Source organism: Dipteris shenzhenensis, chromosome 32 (genome assembly GCF_047967505.1).
Source record: "Dipteris shenzhenensis isolate YYH24624 ecotype China chromosome 32, Dip_SZ_1.0, whole genome shotgun sequence".
NCBI classification, from domain to species: domain Eukaryota; kingdom Viridiplantae; phylum Streptophyta; class Polypodiopsida; order Gleicheniales; family Dipteridaceae; genus Dipteris; species Dipteris shenzhenensis.
The window spans coordinates 4,374,729-4,395,333 of NC_141627.1; the positions used below are offsets into that span (position 1 = coordinate 4,374,729).

At 43.2% G+C, this 20,605-nt stretch overlaps 2 protein-coding genes across 2 annotated transcripts; one reads left to right on the forward strand and one right to left on the reverse strand.

Moving 5' to 3' along the window:
* The first annotated feature begins 2,069 nt into the window (after positions 1 to 2,069).
* Positions 2,070 to 16,977, forward strand: LOC147880206 (uncharacterized protein At4g14342). Its single transcript, XM_087370993.1, has 4 exons — positions 2,070 to 2,204; positions 2,293 to 2,378; positions 16,355 to 16,478; positions 16,586 to 16,977. Exons 1-4 carry the CDS (start codon positions 2,199 to 2,201, stop codon positions 16,631 to 16,633), a joined length of 264 nt encoding a protein of 87 aa, XP_087227119.1. The 5' UTR covers positions 2,070 to 2,198; the 3' UTR covers positions 16,634 to 16,977.
* LOC147880207 (uncharacterized) lies at positions 11,286 to 13,463 on the reverse strand. Its single transcript, XM_087370349.1, has one exon. It carries the CDS (start codon positions 13,446 to 13,448, stop codon positions 11,286 to 11,288), a length of 2,163 nt encoding a protein of 720 aa, XP_087226475.1. The 5' UTR covers positions 13,449 to 13,463.
* Positions 16,978 to 20,605: the final 3,628 nt, after the last annotated feature.

Here is a 20,605-nt window from a genome sequence, read left to right on the forward strand (position 1 = left end):
AATAGTAGAAGACATTTTGTTCAAGAAACACCTAAACCAACAAATCCCCTTGCACATATTCCTAACAGGAAATGCAGGGACAAGCAAGACTTTTACATTACTTGTATTGATCCAAGCATTGTTGAGGCACTATTATCACACTGATGACGTTGATATTTCTTTGCCTAGAATTCTTGTGCTCGCATACACAAGAAAAGTTGCATTCGATATAGGCGGCAATACAATACACTCAACACTCCATTTGCCACTCATGACAATGGCATATAAATGTCTCTCAACAAAAACCCTTCAAACACTTTTAGCATTGTACAAAAACCTAGACTTGATAGTTTTTAATGAGGTTTCACTTATTGCACAAAACACTTCCATAGCAGCGGATATGCGCATGTGCAAAATAAAGCATAATCATTCACAGCTATTCGGAGGTGTTGATGTACTCCTTTGTGGTGATTTATGCCAAGCAAGTCACACAAAGGATGCATGGATTTTCTCTCAAAAAGCAACTCCCTTATCAATGTTGCCTTGCATTTGGAGAGAACGCGTACGTTACTACGAGCTACATACACCAATGCATCAAAACAACCAAACCTTCATCAGAATTTTAAACAACATTTGAACCACTTTGCATACACAACAAGACTTGGACTACTTGAATGCACTCTACCACCGTACACCTGCAAACAAGCATGAAATTTCACACCTATTCTACACAAATGTAGCTAAAGACAAACACAATGAAGAAAGTCTTCCGCATGCTACCCTCGAGCCCCCACTACCTAAAAGCCATCGACAAAAAACATAAGACATGTAGCAAGATAATCCAATTGCCATCAAATCCCAATATGATGAGTTGCGCCTTAAACCAGGTATGTTAGTTGAACTTTGCTCTAGAAATATGAATATTGCTGATGGCCTTGTGAACGGAGCATATGCCACTTTCATGGACTCTAACATGGTGGTCAAACCATCCATTGTACGGGTCTGCTTAAATAAACAAATTGGCATGAAAACTCGAGCAGAGAACACAATGTTCTACGCAAGTAAAACTCATCCATCATAGACATCGATCTTCCAAGTCACTCATGAATTCCAAGTAGGGAAAAACCTTCTCAACACAGTTTGCAGGCATCAATTTCCACTACAAACCGTAGCTGCAAGAACAATTCATTGGTCTCAAGGCCTATCAATGAACTACTTTGCTTTCAACCCAACATGCATTAAATCCCATGGCCTTGCATGCACAACCTTGTCACGCGTGCGTGATCCAACCAACCTCTACATAACCCAGCCATTACTAATGAAACACATCAAAGTTGACACCACTGTTCTCCAAGAAATTGAAAGGCTCAAGTCAACACGTGCATGGGAATTCAACTCCATAAACATCTCACAAATATTAAAAAAACCACCAATTCATACAATCCTTGAACACAAGGACATTCCAAAAGCACAAACAAGACATCCTTTCTTGTCCTCATCTCCTTGCATCACAAATTCTTTGCATGCAAGAACTATACACTCACCACTCCGAAGACACAAACATCCCAAACTTCAAACAAATACTTGTAACAAAAGGTCATGGAATTTCAACGTACTACAAGACATGGATATAACTTCTTTACAAAAAGTATTACTTCGAAGAAGGAGTTGACTGCTTGGTAACAATTTTCCATTCTCCAACCTTCAACGAAATCGCTATATTAAACATTTATAAGTCCCCAAAATCACAAGCAAATACACTACTTAACTTACTAAATGTCATCCTCAATTACTTGAAGTTGAACACTCCCACATACATCCTCGGAGACTTCAACATAGACTATAGAATCCAAACATCTAATACGCAAAAGCTCCAAAAGTGCATGGAAATACACAATATGCAACAAATTATTCAAAACCCCACTACTATTCATGGTTCCACAATAGATCATATATGGACACATACATTCGTCCAAGAGTCCATCAATGGAACAGAGTACACATATTGGTTTGACCATTCCCTAATACACACTACTCTTTCAAATAAATTAACATAACGTTACACCGACATTTGGCAGGCCTAATGAATGTAATTCAACTTGTTAGGTAATTCTAACTTGTTAGCTGACTATATCTACCCCCTTAGGGCTTTGCCAGTGGCAGTCGATATATAAGAATAGTTGGCTTACTCCCGCATTTGCTCTCAAGCTCAGATCGCCATGCAGGTTTCCTTCTTGTGTATGTGTGTCTTGGCCTGCCAGATGCTGTGTGGACGTTGCCGTTGTAATTCTCTGCTGTTTTCTTTTGTTGCAGGCAAGTGACAGATTCAATATCAATTCTCAGCTCGAGCATCTGCAAGCCAAATACGTTGGGACTGGTCATGCTGATCTGAATCGATTGTAAGTACAGCCGCAGAGTTTTCTATCAATTCTCTGCAGAGGATGTTTGGAACTTTAGTATTTTCTGAGGTTTGTGAATTGCTGTAGCACGTTTTTCGTGGAGGTCGTGGTAACGGGGGATCCGGGCCTATCTCCGTAGAGGGTGAATTGAAACGATAAACGGGCATTGGCCTTCGCGCGCTGGTACTTTCCGTCCTTTGTACGGAACAAAACCTACCCAAAGCCATTCATATCTTGCATCCGCCAGCTTTCGGAGACATTTGGCATCAAGTCTTTGGCCAAGTATGCGTCTAACCCAAGTTATATATTCTTCAGACCTGCAACTTGCACATTGTTAGAGAGAGACGTGGGGGGACACGTCTACCTGCCCTATCCTCCTGAATCTCACGCGAATGAAGAACTCATGAATCGCCTTTTTGTATGTAACATGCTTGCAAGCCAATTATAGATGTACGTGCTATTAACATGTGCCAAAGTATTACTGAACTGAAAGTCCTCCTAGGATCCTCTCTTACAACAAATTCGAGTCCATCGACACCATCACTGCTACTATCCACGCTCACCTCTCAGTCACTTACACACATGTATGTATACTCTGGTCCATTGTTGGAGACTATGTGGAAGGGCGTGGGTTTGGAAGAAGTTGACCACATCTGCAAACACCTAGTGTGGAAAATATATGCTCTTGAAGCATGGAAATATCCATTAGATTGTTTGCCCAAACTCTTTTGAAGGAATGATGATGAGAACCATCACCATACTCAACTCATGGATGGGAACCGTGCATGTTCCAAGTCACCATGGTCCAAATCACTTATGGAGAAGTTTGGGGACCTGCAAACAAGATTGTATGGGGTTCAAATGCTTGCGTTGAAGCATAAGATCTCTTGGACTTTGAGGGGTTTTTTGAGAAAGATAGTCACCGCTCCCGCACATGCACACGAGGCATGTCCCATTGCTGTCTATCCAAACTCTTGTCAAGGAATTATGATGAGAACCATGCACAAATTCAAGTCACAATGCTCCAATTGATGGATGGAAACCATGCATATTCCAAGTTACCATGGTCCAAACTCATGGGAGAAGTTTGGGACCTAGAAGCATATGATTTCTTGGAATTCAAGGGTTTTTTTGAGGGTGATAGCTAGGCGTTGTGCAACATGCATGAAACATTGCAGCCTACCCTAACTCTTGTCAAGGGGAACCATGCACATTCCAATGTGGTCCAGCTCATTGGGGAGCTACAAACAAGACTATACGAGATCCAAATGGTTGTGTAGAAGCAAATGATCTCTTGGAAATGCGAGGGCGTTTTGGAGGGAGATAGTCACCGTTTGTGCAATGTACATGAGAGGCACGATCCACTGCAACTTTAATCAAGTCAGTATGACTTCCTGGCCACATGATCTAGGGGCCCAACCTTGAGCAGAGCCTCTTGTAGGTTGTGATCCCCCTTTCCCATGGGCTTGCTTCTTCCCCTTCCCTTACATCTTGCTTCTCCATCCCAAGATCCCCCCTCCCCTCTTGTGCTCTTTCTTGTCTCACTTTACTTTCCCCTACCTCTTGGGCAACCCTCAACCCCTATTCCCTTTGTCTTTGGGCATTTGATAGCCCTGTTGCAGCCCCCCATGTGATAGTTGTTCTCAACACAATGAGGTTTTGGGAGGATTGTTTTGTTTCTCAATATTGGGATGAGGGCTGTATTGTCTCATTTTTTTTTTCGGGGGATGCTATGTCTCAAAGAGAAGGTGTTTCGACCAATGACTTTCTATTTGGGGTGAGGGGCTTTGATGGTAGCACCCTCGATCCCAATCACCATAATGTTACTCTCTTTTGAGGACTAACAACAAATAGAGCACGCTTTTCATGAGCTTCAAGATAAAGTAGTAATAGGGCACACTCTTGGCCTTCCCTCGACACTTGGTACCATAGATTCATAGTGAATAACATGGAGACCAATCCACTTCCTAGTGACCCAGAGCGTAGACATTTAGGCAATCTTGGTGCTCATCTTGACATGGTATTGGATACAGCCTTCACATTTGATAGTGCTAAAGGTGCATCTGGTTGCGTAGGTCCTAGGCTCCTTTCTATCGGAGATTATCATGTATGGAGTAGAGTTCCTCTATCATGTTGAGGTGGTAGATTTGCTAGGCCAACTGTCCCAGATGTAATGTGGCCGAGGCATGCCCTTGGTTCATATGTCGCATCCCTCCTTGAATAGTAGAATGGATTCCTACTGGGGAAGAGCATATTTTTATACTATGGTCTACACCCACTGCTGGTCGTTGATGACGTCAGTGGGGATGCCATAGTAGCTAGTCCCTACTATGCGTGATGGAGTTTATGGTTTTCAACCTTATAAGTGACTATCATGAGATTGAAACTGCACTATGTTGTGTTTTTAGAGGATGAGTTTGGGAATGTTCGTGGATTCATCTAGGTATATCCTACTAGGGGAAAAGAAAGGGAAGTATGGGGCCAAGGTTGTGGAGAATTCATGGAGATAGACTCAATTTTGGTGCTTGAGCTACAGACACGAGCTCTTGAAATTTCAAATTCCTCCAAGTTGGAGTTAGAGCTAGACTCTCTCCGACAAGCCCTGTCCATACTTTCCAGATCCTTCAGACCTCCTTTGGCTAAGGCAGCGCAGCCCCCATAGAGAGCCGTGCTAGACTAGTGTCCGTGACGGATCCTCGCTTGCTTATTGACACTCAAGCTGAGACTTGCTCCCTTAACTTGCCCCCCTTCTCTTGGTAGTCTCTTGACAAGGGCAGGTCTTCTTCCTTGTCCAGGTCACTAGCTTGGCCCTTGGAATGACGTGGATGTTCCACCAAACTACCTCCAGGCCCTTTCGCATAATCTAGACCATGGAAAGAGGCAAGGAAGGCTGACAATTTGGAGGAGGAAGGGCTCGTGGGGTAGAGACAGATGATGCATCACCTAGGGTAGTGTTTAGTTATGCATGAAATATTACAAACTTGTGTTCGAGGAAAGGGGGGGGTGGCTGCCCCGTGGAGAAGATGAAGGCAACCTGCATGAGGGGGGTGGAGGCTGGTGAGGAGGGGGGCAACAGGAACGGGTGGGGAGGGCTGGCGAGGATTAGGGATCACTAAGTTCTACAAAGGAAAGCCTGAGAGATCGAAATAGTCTTTTGACTTATTGCTCCTACTGTTGTTGGCTAGCTCAATCTGATTCAACAGTCTTGATTGGAGCCCAATTGGCATTTTCTGCTTGAATGGGGCCAGTTCCTGCTAGAACAAGTAACTCCAGGCCGAGTTCTTCCACCTCTGTCCTGCTTGCTCTTGCCTAGTGATTCACTACATCATTAGATTGTCTTGCTGCTCTGATCAGAATACCATGCCCATTTCCATGGCATTTGGTGAACGTGTGTGTGTGTGTGTGTGTGTGTGAGAGAGAGAGAGATTTTTGCTCCCTTTTGTTTCTTGATACGTCTGTTTGTTTTTGTTTAGTCACCTTCTTCCTTCCTTTTTTTTTTCTTGTTATCTTTCCCTTTTGTTTAATTGAGTATTTTTGTAAGACTGGGTTTTCCCAAGAGATAACAGCGTATCTGCCCCGCTGATCAAAACACCATACCCATTTCCAGGAAATTTGGGCATTTGGCAGACATATATCACAGCTCTGCAACTGTATTGTCATGGGCATCTGCAGCCCATGGCAAGGCTGCCTTGCTTGGCAGCTCTGCAGCGCACTGCGGAACCTTTCAAGACATCAAAAAGTGCAAAATGATTGTTAGACATCAGTAAAATACTCATTTGATATCAAAGATTATAGCAAGTGATCTCTCTTGAGGATATTATCTTTCAACAAGAGTAAACTCATAACCTATCATCCTTGGGAATCAAAGCATCCTATGTCCATCTGGGAACACAAAACATCTGGGCATCTAAGAACACAAAACATCCAGGCATCCGCAAACATAAGACATTCAGGAATTCGGGAACACAAAGCATCCAGGCATCCAAGAATTAGGTTTAGCATTGGGAAAGGGAAAAGGAATAGAAACCACAATCTAGGTATGTGCTAGCTCTGATATCGTGTTGGAGTAAAGGAGAAGACAAGACAGTATATGCCCCCAAGGAAGTGATTGTATTCATGTACTAGATACATATATATAGTTGAGGACAAGGGTTGAGTATGGGTGAGCTATATAGCTCTAACAATGGATTGATGAGTCTTTGCACCTTGTAGAAACACAAGACTCCCATAATTCTATGACCCCACTAAAGGAATGCTCTTGTGCACCACATTTGCCAATTCCTCTACTAATGAAAGGCATATGATCTAAAGACAAGAACATCTAACTCCATGTGAACCAAACATACCCATGCAAACATGTTTAAGAGATTCCTTCAAGTATATCATTTATATGTGATATATGTAGCAGCATGTTTATCCTTATGCTTGCATACAAAGTAAGGTTTTAGTTTCTCAAAGAATCACTGCCCTATACAAATACTTGGATATTCAGCTTTAAACAATATAAAGAAGTTTGTTTAAATAAATAAGAGAATATCAAAAATTAGATTAGGATCTCACCTTTTGCTATGCAGAAGCAGCAGCCAGACAGCAGAACAGGGCCAGAACTGCGCAGCAGCAGCAGTACTGCATTCCATACAACAGTCGTACAAGCTGTACGGCAGCCTGCAGACAGGTGCAAGGCAGATGAGCAGGTGCAGGCAGAAGGTGCCATGTGGCAGGTTGGGCCTGCAACAGTTGGTGGGGTGACTTCAGCAGGTTGGCAATTTGCAGGCCCAGTCAGTTCAGTCTGTGGCATCCAGAAGGCAATGGCCTGCGTTGGCCTGTCCACCCCTATTCCTATATAAACATGCATCCCCCTTCCTTGAGGCTATCAGAAGCTCCAGCTGATCCCGAAGTAGATGCAGCATCTCCAGTAGCTCCACCTCCACCTGTAGCAACAACGTCAGCAGAAGCACCAGCAGCAGCAGGAGACGCAATCAATGCAGCTCTAGGTAGCCCCACAGTAGTCCAAGGAGCCATGCAGCTCCCACATCAGTAGTCGCAGCAGTCTCAGCAGTCTCCTCAGCAGCAGATCTTGTAGCAACTCCTCTCATGGTTCAGTCCATAGCCTCTACAGCATAGCCTCACAGCCTCATAGCCTCAGCATAGCCCTTTATCGGGACTCAGACATGGCCTCTTCAATGAGGAAGAACAACAGTTGTACGAAGGGGTATTACTGTGATTTCCAGGCCCCACTGAAAAGAATGAAGATAGTATGTAGCATAAATCATGACGGGTCTCTCTCTCTCTCTCTCTCTCTCTCTCTCTCTCTCTCTCTCTCTCTCTCTGTCTAATGTGTGTGTGTGTTCGATCCTCGTGATCGCTTCGGATACACCTACTGTGTGCGTCTTGGCATTGTTGCTACGAAGTAAAAAACTCTCTCTCTCTCTCTCTCTCTCTCTCTCTCTCATGTCAACATTCCACGCTTCCACACTCGGTAGTTACGATTGGCACAGAGCATCAAAATTTACCCTAAGATTGTGAGGAGCAGTAGGGGGTAACGAGTGCAAGCAGGACACTATTGGTGTCTTCTATATCAGGTCTTTATGACTTCAGTCCATCCTTCAATCTCTGTGGAAGATCCCCAAGATTCAAATAGCACAACCAGTGCATGGTGACTACCCGCTCCGGCAAGACGACCATGAGTCCTGGAGACGAGTCTGACCTTGGCATGAAGAAAGTGGGGGATTAAACTCAGGTGGATGCTTTGCCACCAGCACATCGACTAGCAGCACCTCCACCATCGGAGGCCAAGTATATCCTTTAGACATGGTTGCTATGATGCTGATGCAAGCCGAGCAATCACAGAATCTCTTAGCTCACATGTATAACTTCAAGAGCTGAGGGATATACACAGGCGGAATGGCTCTGAGCAGATCAAGAAGAGAGAACCGGGATTGAGCTTTGCTACTTTCGTTGCCTGGCCAAAGCTACAGAGCCTGACAGAGTAGTTCCCCCTCCAGTCAGGCCCCTTTGTAGGGAAGCTGAACTTTGACAGGTACGGTGGAAAGCCAGAACTGTTAGTTCTCTTGTCATGGCTCAACCAACCCGAGAGCTACGTTTTCATTCTGCAGATGGGAATAATGAGAAGTGCATCTTGGCTTCCATGCACTAGACAAGCGAAGCCATCATGGTGGCACAAATGGCACACAAAGTGAAGTCATCATTTACATCTTGCCAGTAGTTCTTCCCTTCCATCAGGATCTGCCACCTTGTTGGGAGTAATCTTAGCAGTCTCACTTGTGACACTCCAAGAGAACCAGTTTGCGAGGTTCTCATGTGTTATGGACAGATAACAAGCAAGAAGGTCACTATCTTGGTTGATGGTGGCAACTTGGAGGATTTGTTGGATGAGGCCTTTGCCACCGGTCCTCCAACTCCACATTTCTTTTGGGGGTACCCAGCCACCAATTTGTACCTCATTGACAGCATGGGATGTCGAGCTCTGCATCAGCTGGATGGCAGAGAAGCGAACCTTCATTGTCACCCAGTTAGGCCCAGCATTTTCATTCTGCAGATGGGAATAATGAGAAGTGCATCTTGGCTTCCATGCACTAGACGAGCGAAGCCATCATGGTGGCACAAATGGCACACAAAGTGAAGTCATCATTTACATCTTGCCAGTAGTTCTTCCCTTCCATCAGGATCTGCCACCTTGTTGGGAGTAATCTTAGCAGTCTCACTTGTGACACTCCAAGAGAACCAGTTTGCGAGGTTCTCATGTGTTATGGACAGATAACAAGCAAGAAGGTCACTATCTTGGTTGATGGTGGCAACTTGGAGGATTTGTTGGATGAGGCCTTTGCCACCGGTCCTCCAACTCCACATTTCTTTTGGGGGTACCCAGCCACCAATTTGTACCTCATTGATAGCATGGGATGTCGAGCTCTGCATCAGCTGGATGGCAGAGAAGTGAACCTTCATTGTCACCCAGTTAGGCCCAGCAGACATCATCTTCAGTGCACGCTCATTTGCAGACCACCAATGAGCGGACCACCACGCTGTAGTCCATTTGCAGAACCACAACACTTGAATGCAGTGTATAGACGGGAAAGTCTGGGTGCTGTTTACTCTGGTCTACGATAGACCCGGCACCCTCACAAGTACAAACTGTTCTTGGATGAGGGTCTTCAGCCTGGCCTCCTGGTTCAGTTTCAGTAGAAGGGGATGTCATGGGCATCTGCAGCACATGGCATGGCTGCGTTGCTGCTGCTGTGCAGGTCACTGCAGCCCACAGCAGCAGCAGGGCAGTAGAATAGGGCTAGAACTGCTGCGCAGTAAGCAGCATCAGCACTGCATTCTGTACAGCTGCCAAACAGGCTGTATGGCAGCCTGCAGACTGGAGCAAAAGCTCAGGCACCAAGAACAGGCACAGGGTGCCACGTGGCAGGTCAAGCCAGCAGCAATGCTTGGGTGACATGTCAGTGGGTGGGCAGTCTACAGCATGTCATAGTAGCTAGTCCCTGCTATGCGTGATGGAGTTTATGGTTTTCAATCTTATGAGTGACTATCGTGAGATTGAAACTGCACTATGTTGTGTTTTTAGAGGATGAGTTGCTATAATTCTTTCTATCTTAAATGGTGCGTTGCCCTATCAGCTAGATTTAGATTTAGATGCTAGATTTAGATTTAGATGCTCGTTTGGGAGAGACTAAAATGAAATAGTTTAGACTTCACAAGCAGTTGTAGCTTGAATGAAGAGATTTGGACTACTTTTTGATTAGCCTTCTCCTTTAGTGATAGCCTTTGTCATGGCTGAGTTTTCCCTTCACCTCCGGAGTGTTGACAGAAACTCAGTACGAAGACTTTGTATAAATGGATGCTCAAGCATGTGTGGGTGTGTGGATTTGTATGTGTGAGCATACTTTTATACTATGGTCTACACCCACTGTTGGGTGCTGATGACGTCAGTGGGGATGTCATAGTAGCTAGTCCCTTCTATGCGTGATGGAGTTTATGGTTTTCAATCTTATGAATGACTATTGTGAGATTGAAACTGCACTATGTTGTGTTTTTAGAGGATGAGTTTGGGAATGTTCCTGGATTCATCTAGGTATATACAGGCCTAATTGGTTCAGTCTGTGACATTTTGCAGGCCACAGACTGGGTCGGCCATGTTCTAGCCCTATTCCTATATATACATGCATTCCCCCTTGAGTCCAGCATCCCCCAGGCGATCGGAAGCCCCGGCAAAACCTGTAGTAGATGCAGCAGATTCGCCAGTGGTAGCTCCACCTCTACCTCGAGCAGCAGCAGCAGCATCAGTAGAAGCACCTCCAGCAGCAGTAGACTCAGTCAATGCTGCAGCTTTAGGTAGCCCTGCAGCAGTCCCATGAGCAAATGCAGATCCCACAGTAGTAATCACAGCCATAGTTTTTTCCATACGTTACCATACGCATACGTCATACGAGTACGGAAGTATGATTGGAGTATGGTTCAGCCCTTGGGGCTGAAACATACGTGACCCTAGTTTTATCCAAAAAATTTCAGAAAAATATAGATTGATCATTGATCATTGTACACATTAAATTGACACAGAGGTATTAAACTGAAACTTGAAACTTGTATAATTGTATTAATTTTAAAGTCGTCAATCATGAGTCATGAGTCATGAGTCGTGAATCGTGATTCTTCATTCATGAAAGACTCCAGCCTCCAGAGACCGTAGTCATCTGGATTCTAGATTTTGATACATCATAGATGGAATCATAGATCATAGATCAATAATCAATACTACACCAAATTTCAAAAGGTCCAAAACATCATGATCAAACTTCAAAGGAAGTAGGTACACCGTATTAGTAACTACACCAAAACATGAAAGGAAAAACATCATAAAGAAAAGGCTGCTAGTGTGCCACAGCCTCAAGCTGCATCTTCATTCTCATCCTCTTGCTCATCCTCATCCTCATCATCATCTGCATCAATGCCTGCACCCTCCTCCTCCTCCTCCTCCTCCTCATCACTATCATCCTCATCTGCCTCGCCATGGAACTCCAAAAGACTAGAGCTGCTTGAAGCTGCAGCAGCATCCATCGTTCCTGTAAGTGTAACAATAGGGGCTGCAATGTCTTCTCCCTCTGTATCTGCTTGCCTCGCTAGCAGCCTATCATCATCCTTCTCCTTGTTGATCATTTCTAGGGTCACTTCTATCTTCTCAAATCCCCTTTCCTTGATTTTGGAAATGAGACGCAAATTAGTATGGATGTATACTAATTTCTCGGTATTCTTTGGAAGCAGCCTATTCCTTCTTTTAGTATGGATAAGAGAGAATGTGCTCCAATTCCTCTCACAAGGAGAAGCACATGTGCCTTGCGAGAGCACTCGAAGAGCTAACCGCTGTAAATTTGGTGTGTGAGCCCCAAATGTCTCCCACCATTTCACCCCTTGGTGCATTCTCTTTTCATCCTTTGCAATCGCACGAGCAAATGTGCCTGACATGGATTTGTAAATATCCAACTCATCACATAAGGTGCCTTGGCTGTCAACATCATACTTGGTGTACCGCTCTATGGCATCCATCCACCCATCGTGCACCTCCTTGTCACTATCTGGATTTTTCTCTCTCCAAATAGGATGGAGAACAAACGCTGCCGCATGCAATGGAGAATGCAACATATTCCACCTGTCAACACATAAGGCTCTAACATCAGCCAGCTTTGAGGATTCAATCCCATCAATAGTTGCCATCTTCTCGACCATCCGATCAGTGAGTTCATATACAAGTCCCATGGTAGCTCCTTCCCTATCAGCCAGGCGAAGGATCTTCAAAATAGGTGCACAAAGCTTCACAATGAGTCTTGCATCTTGCCAAAATGAAGCACCCAATATAATAGAAGACACCTGTTGTGCTTTCACAGTGCGTGACACCTTCTTCTTGCAATACTCATCACTGACAACCATGCGACGCAATCCATTGTATACCCTCTCATCCAACAAGTTTGCTAACATGATAAACATGTAAGCAAACCGTGTTTGTGCTGGCTTCACCAATTCCTTCTTGCTGAATTTTCTATACATTGCTAACACGGTGTGTTTCCGGGTAACAAATGTCACAATCATGTTAGCATGTACCAACACTGGCTTTACCCATGGAAGCTTTCCAATGTCCTCAAACAAGAGGTCAAGGCAATGGCATGTGCATCTAGTATAGAAAATGTGAGGCCACTCTTCCTCCACCAATTCTCCTGTCCGCACACAGTTAGATGCATTGTCCATACACACCTGCACCACATTTTCAGCCCCAACATCAAGAATGGCATCTTTCAGTATCCCAAAGATGTACTCCCCTGACTTATACTGCCCACTTGTGTCCACGGACTTCAAGAAGGCTGAACCATATATGCATGAGACCATAATATTGATTATAGGCCGGCGTCGAGTGTCAGACCAACCATCACAAGTTATGGTGCAGCCATATTTTTTCCACTTATCCCGAAACTGTATCTCTTGATCTATGCATACTACTTCATTAGTTAGCTCCGTTGTGCGCAAAACATTGTAGGATGGAGGCTTGAAGGTAGGCCCAACTTGGCCAATGGCACGAACCATCTCCAAAAAATAAGGGCTCCTCACCTTCCAATGAGGAATATCCTCTGCAAAGAAAAAACGACGGAGAGCAATGTATGCATCCTTCCGTGCTTGTGACTCCCATGCCTTTTCCAAGGTTCCCTTTGACGTCTTCAACTTCTTTTGCTTTGGCTCATATGCACTGCCAGATGCATTTCCACTTGCAGTACCACTCACTGAGGCATCTCCCAAATCAGCCACATCTTCAACAAGCTGTTTTGCAGCAGTTTTTAGGGGCACCTTTGCCTGCAATCTTCGACAAGTATCTTTCACATTTTCAGGAGGAGCAGTACACTTGTCAACCCCCAAGCCTGTGATCCCAAGAAAATGTGCCCTTATACGGGTCGGTCCTCCATCCCATGAATGAGGGCAATATTTACATTTACAAGTGAATTGGCCCTTCCCCAAAGGCTTCAAGGCCTCTACAAATTCCCATTCTGGTCCTTTTTGTCTTCCCATTTGTAGATCTGCAAGCTGCAAATTTGCAAAAGAGGGCATATAAATTATAAGGCAATGGGCATTGGGCAAAGGAACAATTTCCAAAGAGGGCTTGAAGTCCTTGCAGGCTGCCCTGTTAGATGGCATCAACTAAAGAGAGAGCACTTGCTGCAAAACAGGAAAAAAAAGCAGCCATTGCATTTACCTTGACACTTGGAGCAGGTAGAGCGTAGAGGCAAGCTGCGGGCTGCAACTGTACGGTGACCACTCACCTCCAAAGCAAGTATAAGAGGGCAAAGGGCTGTCTAAATAGAGGGCAGCAAGGTGCTGAAGAAGAGGGCAAACTGAAGAACTTAGAACTTAGAAGAGTGAAGGGCTGAGGGGACTCGGGAGTCGGGACTGAAGAAGAGGGCAGCACTGAGCAAGGTGCAGAAGAAGCTTAGAAGAGGGAAAAGGGCTGCAGCCTGCCTAAATAGAAGCAAACGTCAGCCTAAATAGGCTCTTGAGGCAGCAATGGTCGGTGTGCAACGGCCAGCCTGCAGGCTGCAAGCAGAGCTGAGAGCGTCGGTCGACGGTGATTCGTGAACAGTACGGAAGCCTTCGCAACTTGCAATATTTTCGTACGGAATCCGGATTCGAATTTCGAACATCGCAGCCCAGCAACAATATAAGGTACGCATCCCGATTTTTTAACCCCCAAAAAAAGCCACGTACGGAAATCCGTACGGATGTCCGTACGTACGGCCGTACGGAAAAACTGACCATATGCGTACGGTTGCAATCATGATCACAGCAGTCTCCTCAGCATGGGGACATTTCAGCCATAGGCTCTGCCACAGCCGTGGCCATAGACAGCCTCATAGCATCAGCATAGCCCTTCGGTGGGACTCAGACATGTCCTCTTCGATGAGGAAGACGAATGGTTGTACAATTACTGGTGATTGTCAGGCCCCAACAGAACAAATGAAGATAGTAGGTAGCATAAATCTTGATGTCCACAATTCTCTCTCTCTCTCTCTCTCGCTCTCTCTCTCTCTCTCTCTCTCTCTCTAAGTCAGCATTCCACACTTGCGCACTCAGTAGTTAGGACAGGCACAGTTAGTGAGAGAGTATTCCAGGCCCCTTGCCTGTTACATATATGCACCAGAATTAGTTCTGAGATAGTTGAACTGTAGGAGCCACATTCCAGAGCTTCACAATTGTGTTCAAAGTTTTCCTTGGTTCTGTTCATAAGCCACATCAGCTCCGATGCATGTCTAGGTCATATGTTGTGGTAGCTGATGAAGCACCTGTATAGCATGAATGTTGGAAGATCTAGGTCATATGTTGTGGTAGCTGATGAAGCACCTGTATAGCATGAATGTTGGAAGGAAAATTGCAGATGCAAGTTCAGTTGATTTGGTTGAAGTTTGACCTAAATAATGCAAAAACACCATTCCTAGCAGGCAGCACAGAGACGTTATATGTTATCTATGTTCTACTTTTAATATACACTATTTGAAGATTGCCATGTATCACTAGGGAGATTAAACCCATGACCAAAACAACTTGTATTGTTAGCTATATCACTTTGCAAATAATACAATTTCGTATGCATAAATGCCTGTAGTATGGCAATCAGACCCTGGGATTATGAAAGCCTGATTTTCTTCATTCTACCTCCTGGAAGAAAGGCAAGAGCATAACTGGCTGTGTACATTGCCCAAGCTGTTAATATGAAAGGCTGTTCTCCATCCTGTCCAATGTGCACCCCTTCACATGGTTTGATGTCCCAGGCTTGGCTCATAAAACCATGCGAGGGGCTGCAGTTTGGACAGGATGGAGAACATTGAGCAATGTACACAGCTAGCTACGCTCTTGCATTCATTCCATAAGGTAGAATGAAGGAAATCAGGCTTTCATAGTCCCAGGGCTGATTATCATACGACTGCATTTTTGCATATGAAATTGTATTATTTTCAAAGTGATATTGTAGCTAGTGATACAAGTCATTTTGGATTAATCTCCCTAGTGCTACATTTCAATCCTTGAATAGCCTACCTTTGTAACTCCATGCATATTGCACTGTTTCTTCTTTGTCTTTGACTGTCTCTGTACCCACTTTTTTGACAGCACTAAGAAGCTCAACGTGTTGTCAAATATGAAGAAACCTTGTTAGTGTTGGAATCGCCTAGTCAATGTCCTCTTAGTTCTGGACATTCTGCATGGCATGTTACACGATAGGAGTGTGGGGCAATTTTTCCAGGACTGCTGAACTCGTATAGGGAAGCTTTTGGAATTCGTAGAAAGAGGGTTAATGACTGAAAAAAGAGGAGCTAAAGTTTTAATACTAGGGTTGGCTGGGAATATGAGGCGCACTATCAAAGAGGATTTGGCCATGCTCGAGGGAGAAGATCGAGCAGTCCTCAATTAGCTGTGCATCATTCTGGACAAATACAAGCATAACGGAGGACCCAATGTGGCAATTCACATGGGAATTAAAGGGGAAGAGAATTACTGATGTCAAAGGACAGCACACAAAGAGAAACCTGGGAAGCAAGTGGGGACAGAAAGGTGGATGAAGATGGAAAATAGATCATATTATATTTGTGTATCCCTGATTCGATCCTCGTCAGGGGTTCTCCTGTGGGTGTTAATGCAATTGGAAGATTATAAAACATGAATTACGTTTATGTTACAACCCACTCACAAGAATAGCAAAGTTCTCTTGATTGAAGGCAAAGTCTAGCCAAAGTTATCTTACTTCTCACTTAAAGAGCTCGAATATCAAGAAAGGAGTATTCATCCCTGCTGCTGCTTGCCATTGGGTCTTCCTGTTTGTTTTGGAAGTTTACTCGAAGGCATACGGTCTTTGCTTGCTAACGATGTATGGTCTTTTCAATTCTGATCTAGATGCTTCTGTTCGTTGATTAATCTTTTCCCTGCAGTGAATGGGCGGTAAACATTCAACGTGATAGCTATGCATCTTATATTGGACATTATCCTTTGCTTGCCTATTTTGCAATAGCAGAAAATGAATCCATCGGCAGAGAGCGATATAATTTTATGCAGGTAACTGGTTGCTAAAGGCCTGGTGCTAACTTTAGTGTATTCTTGTTGCTTTGTAAGACAGTTTACTGATGCTTGTCTTTCTGCCTGTTGTGTGGGATCGTTTACAGAAACTGCTTGTGCCATGTGGTCTGCCACCTGACAAAGAAGATGACTAATGTTGGAGTCGCACTATGAATACTGAAATACAGTGTAATGCTGTCTCAGTTGAATTCTGTGGAAATGCTTTGCACATGTTGGGGCTGATAAGTGCTCGAAGTTTCAGCTTGTCTTTCTGGTGCAGACACAAAGTTTGCATGGTCCAAAATGTGGCTGGATTTCACTAAATGGCAAAAACGTTTCTGCATGCCATCTAACACTCATGATGTAATACAGTGTAATGTCTCAGTTTGAAGTTTAGCGAAGAGTGAAATACAGTGTCATGGAAACTTATTAGGTGTGCTTTTCCTATGAAATTTTGTTTCTTGGCTGATAAAATTTCAACGTAGGTGTTTTCTTTCTAGTGCTGCACAAGGTTTGCGTGCTCCAAAAGTATGGGTGTTCTTTCAATAATTAGCAGAGCTCTCACTCACTGTGATAACATCCTTGAATGTTAACAAATACATGTCGCCTTCTCTTGCTCACATATTCCATGCCCAAACATTAGCATCGATTTTGTGTTGTTTAGCTGTGTGAATACTTTTTATACTTAAGATGGTTTTAGGGACATCGTGATGTCTGAATGGATTGCTGTAAGGGAGATACATTTTTCAAATATTTGTGTGAATTAATAAAGTGAATCCTTACACCTGGACTTACTGGATTGAATTAGTGAAATTTTATCACATAAATAAGCTAGGGATATTAGACGTTGGAGTGGCAGGAGCAGCATTAATAAAGTGAATCCTTACACTTGAACTTACTCGATTGGATTACCGTAATTTTTATCACATAAATAAGCTAGGGGTATTATACATTGAAGTGACAGGAGCAGCACTATGGATGAACAGTGATATTTTTGAGAGATTGCCTATACTCATTTGTTGTCTCATCAGATAAGTGAGGGAGTGCTTCCAATTATGTAATGCCAATATATTACCATTTTTTGTTTTTATCTCTAACCAGCGTAGCATTGTATAGATTTTGCAAGGATGCATCTTTTCGCCTTTGTTCGGACTTCTTGCTAGGGTAAGTTGGCGAATGCGTGTAGGTCATTGCTTTTGAGCATCTTTGTCACTTCTGGCTGCTCATCTTGAGAGTGATTTTGCGAAGCTTAGCGGGCTGCTCTTTTTGTCCAGATGGAGGACTTGATGAAGTCATTGAAGATACTAAAGCATAGGCAATGATAATATGGAGGACGAAAGGGGTGAAAGAAAGCTGTGGATGAAGTCAAGGGTGCAAAGTGCTTGAACTTCTTGAAAACACATTGTGGAAAAGTTTGATGTGCTCTTTGCAACTGGATGCAACTAGTGCCAGCAAAATTAGTGACTGCCTCAGCTAGAGTACTCTCTATGTCTACTTCATTATCACTCCTAGTTAAGTTGAGATTAAGAACCCTGTTGCCACATGGCAGTTTCTCATCTTACCCTATATTGGATACCGTGACCAGACAAGTTGACACCCGGTTTGGCTTCACTAAGCTTCCACTTGCCCTTGTAAAGCTTCCAATTGTGCTATGCAGTTATCAAAAACTTCTACGAGTCTGTAGGGTCCATTCCATCATTAAGCCACTTGGTCAACAAAAGTTGTTGGCAAGAGAGCAATTCCCCCAAGAAGGCCCCCAAGATATTTCCAAGGCTACCCACTAGTACCCTCACAACAACAGGTGGTATTTTGAGCTTAAGTTTGTTTTTGGCAAGAGAGAATATTTTCTCAGAGAATGAGAAGAGATACGAGTGCTCTAGCCCTGTAAGGTCACTCACCTACAGTGAGGATGGAAATGATTCAGTACCCTTTGCAATTTCAAAGGATGTGGGCTCACCTGTCAAGGAGATCTCAGTAATTGAGATCAACAGTGATTTTATTAAGATTAAGTCTCTCTAGTTAAAAGATGTAGAGGAAATAGTAAGGGCAACTCCAATCTCTTGCCAAAACTGGTTCCTGACATTTTTCTAAGGTGTCAATGGAGATAAAAGTCAAGAAGTCCTCAAAAAGTGTGAGCAAGAAGAGGACCAAGACTGACTCCTCACATGGGCAAGTAGAGAGCAGTGCTGTAGTGGCAGTGAAGAAACAAAAGCAAAGTCAATAGAAGTAGGTTTCTGACTGAACACCGAGATCATAGGATGTGGAGATGCAACAGACTCAGGCATAGTAGACACTAAACACCATATATTTTAATGGGGTAAATAAAGCATACAAAGTGTCTTGATGCCAAGACTTTTTTAATTTAGAAAAGGAAGCTTCTTAGGCCTCCTGTGGACCCAGATACTGGTAGGATTCCTAATAATGTTAGACCACCTCACCATCTACATATGGCAAATTTGAAGTCAAAGATGAAGACAAACCCTTTTCCTAATGTGGTCCCATGATTGTAGATTCAGCTCAATGTCCTAATAAGGGCAGCTTTGATGGGGTTTTGATGTGATAAGAACAATAACAAATACACATGATAATTTTAGTATTGGTGGGTGTTATAGTGGAGAGGCCAAGAGACAATTATGGAACGAGTATCCTAACTCCCACATTGAAAAACAATAGAGGGCAAAATATATGCTGGTCTAACTAGGGAAGAAACCAATCTTTTGGCATGGAATCACAACAATGACAATGACTACCGAGAGGGTATGACATTTATTTAGAGAATCCATGTCTTCCACAATGAATACCTAGATTTCATGAGAACTAATGAGAAGGTGACTATAGTTTAGGATTCATTGTTGCTAAGAAACAAGTTTAGTTTTTTATGAAACATAATGTTGTGATGCCATGAGGAGGTACGATCAATTTTTTCAATTGGCATCTAGATCTAGACCAATATGGGATTTACAAGATGAAATCTTTGACGTGGGAAAAGGGGGAGGTGAAGGGGCAGAAGAAAATGAAGGCCAAAGATTATCCCAATATCATTTTGAAAGGACAAAGTAAAAGAAGTGGTATTTCTATGAAGGCTTTATCAAATTGAAATGAAAATCACTGTTTGGAGATCTATGCAAGGAATAAAGAATGGAAAGGTCTTCCTTTCAACATTGGCCTTGGTCAAGACACAAGATCTCGCCCTTGATGAGAAGTCTCAATTATTTGAAGAGTAAGCTCCTATGCTCTTTTTACAAATAAGTTTATATTTATATGTGTTTTAAGATGTATACGTATAATTCAATGTATCTTTTTTAAAGCAACTATCAGGCTTACATGAGAATGCAAGAGCAAATGATGCTTTGATTGAATGTACAAACTTGGGAGCAGATAGTAACAAATTATCCAATATCTAGTGCATTTGAGTCCCTGAAGTCATTTTTTATTGCATTAAAAAAAGTAGTAAGTATATCATCTAATATATTATTTGAAATTGTTATATAATTAAAGCATAATTTTTCTATTGTTTGTAATGCAAAAAATCAATCTAATTTTTAAGCCCGTATTAAAGCAACAAGGCTTGAAAAGGAGAGGAGAGATGGTCATCCTTCTTTTACAGAAGGATGACAACATGAAAATCTTCAGCCCTCTCTCCGAACCTTTAAGCATCAATTATTAAAATGTCTTGCTGTGACATGAAAGATTTTGTTGCTAATATCCCTAAATGTGGGTACAAGTTAGGCATACCTAGCATTCCTTGTGGTTTCAAATGAAAGGGAAGTTTCAATGATATTGCTCTTGGACACAAGTAGATTGATGCCATGGTGTCGGCGTTCAAGCCATAGCTAACATTCCCTATGGTTTCAAATTAACGGGAAGTGTCAACGATATTGCTCTTGGACACAAGTAGATTGATGCCATGGTGTCGGCATTCAAGCCATAGCTAACATTCCCTATTGTTTCGAATTAAAGAGAAGTGTCAATGATATTAAAGGGAAGTAGATTGATGCCATGGTGTCGGCATTCAAGCCATAGCTAATATTCCCTATGGTTTTGAATGAAAGGGAAGTGTCAATGATATTGCTCTTGACACAAGCAAATTGATGCCATGGGGTCGGCGTTCAAGGCACATAACACGG

Coding starts and splice junctions, on each gene's coding strand:
- LOC147880206 (XM_087370993.1), top strand. Junction 2,379..16,354: donor CATGCTGATCTGAATCGATT/GTAAGTACAGCC, acceptor TTTTCCCTGCAG/TGAATGGGCGGTAAACATTC. Junction 16,479..16,585: donor AGCGATATAATTTTATGCAG/GTAACTGGTTGC, acceptor GATCGTTTACAG/AAACTGCTTGTGCCATGTGG.
- LOC147880207 (XM_087370349.1), bottom strand. CDS start 13,448: ATGGGAAGACAAAAAGGACCAGAATGGGAATTTGTAGAGGCCTTGAAG.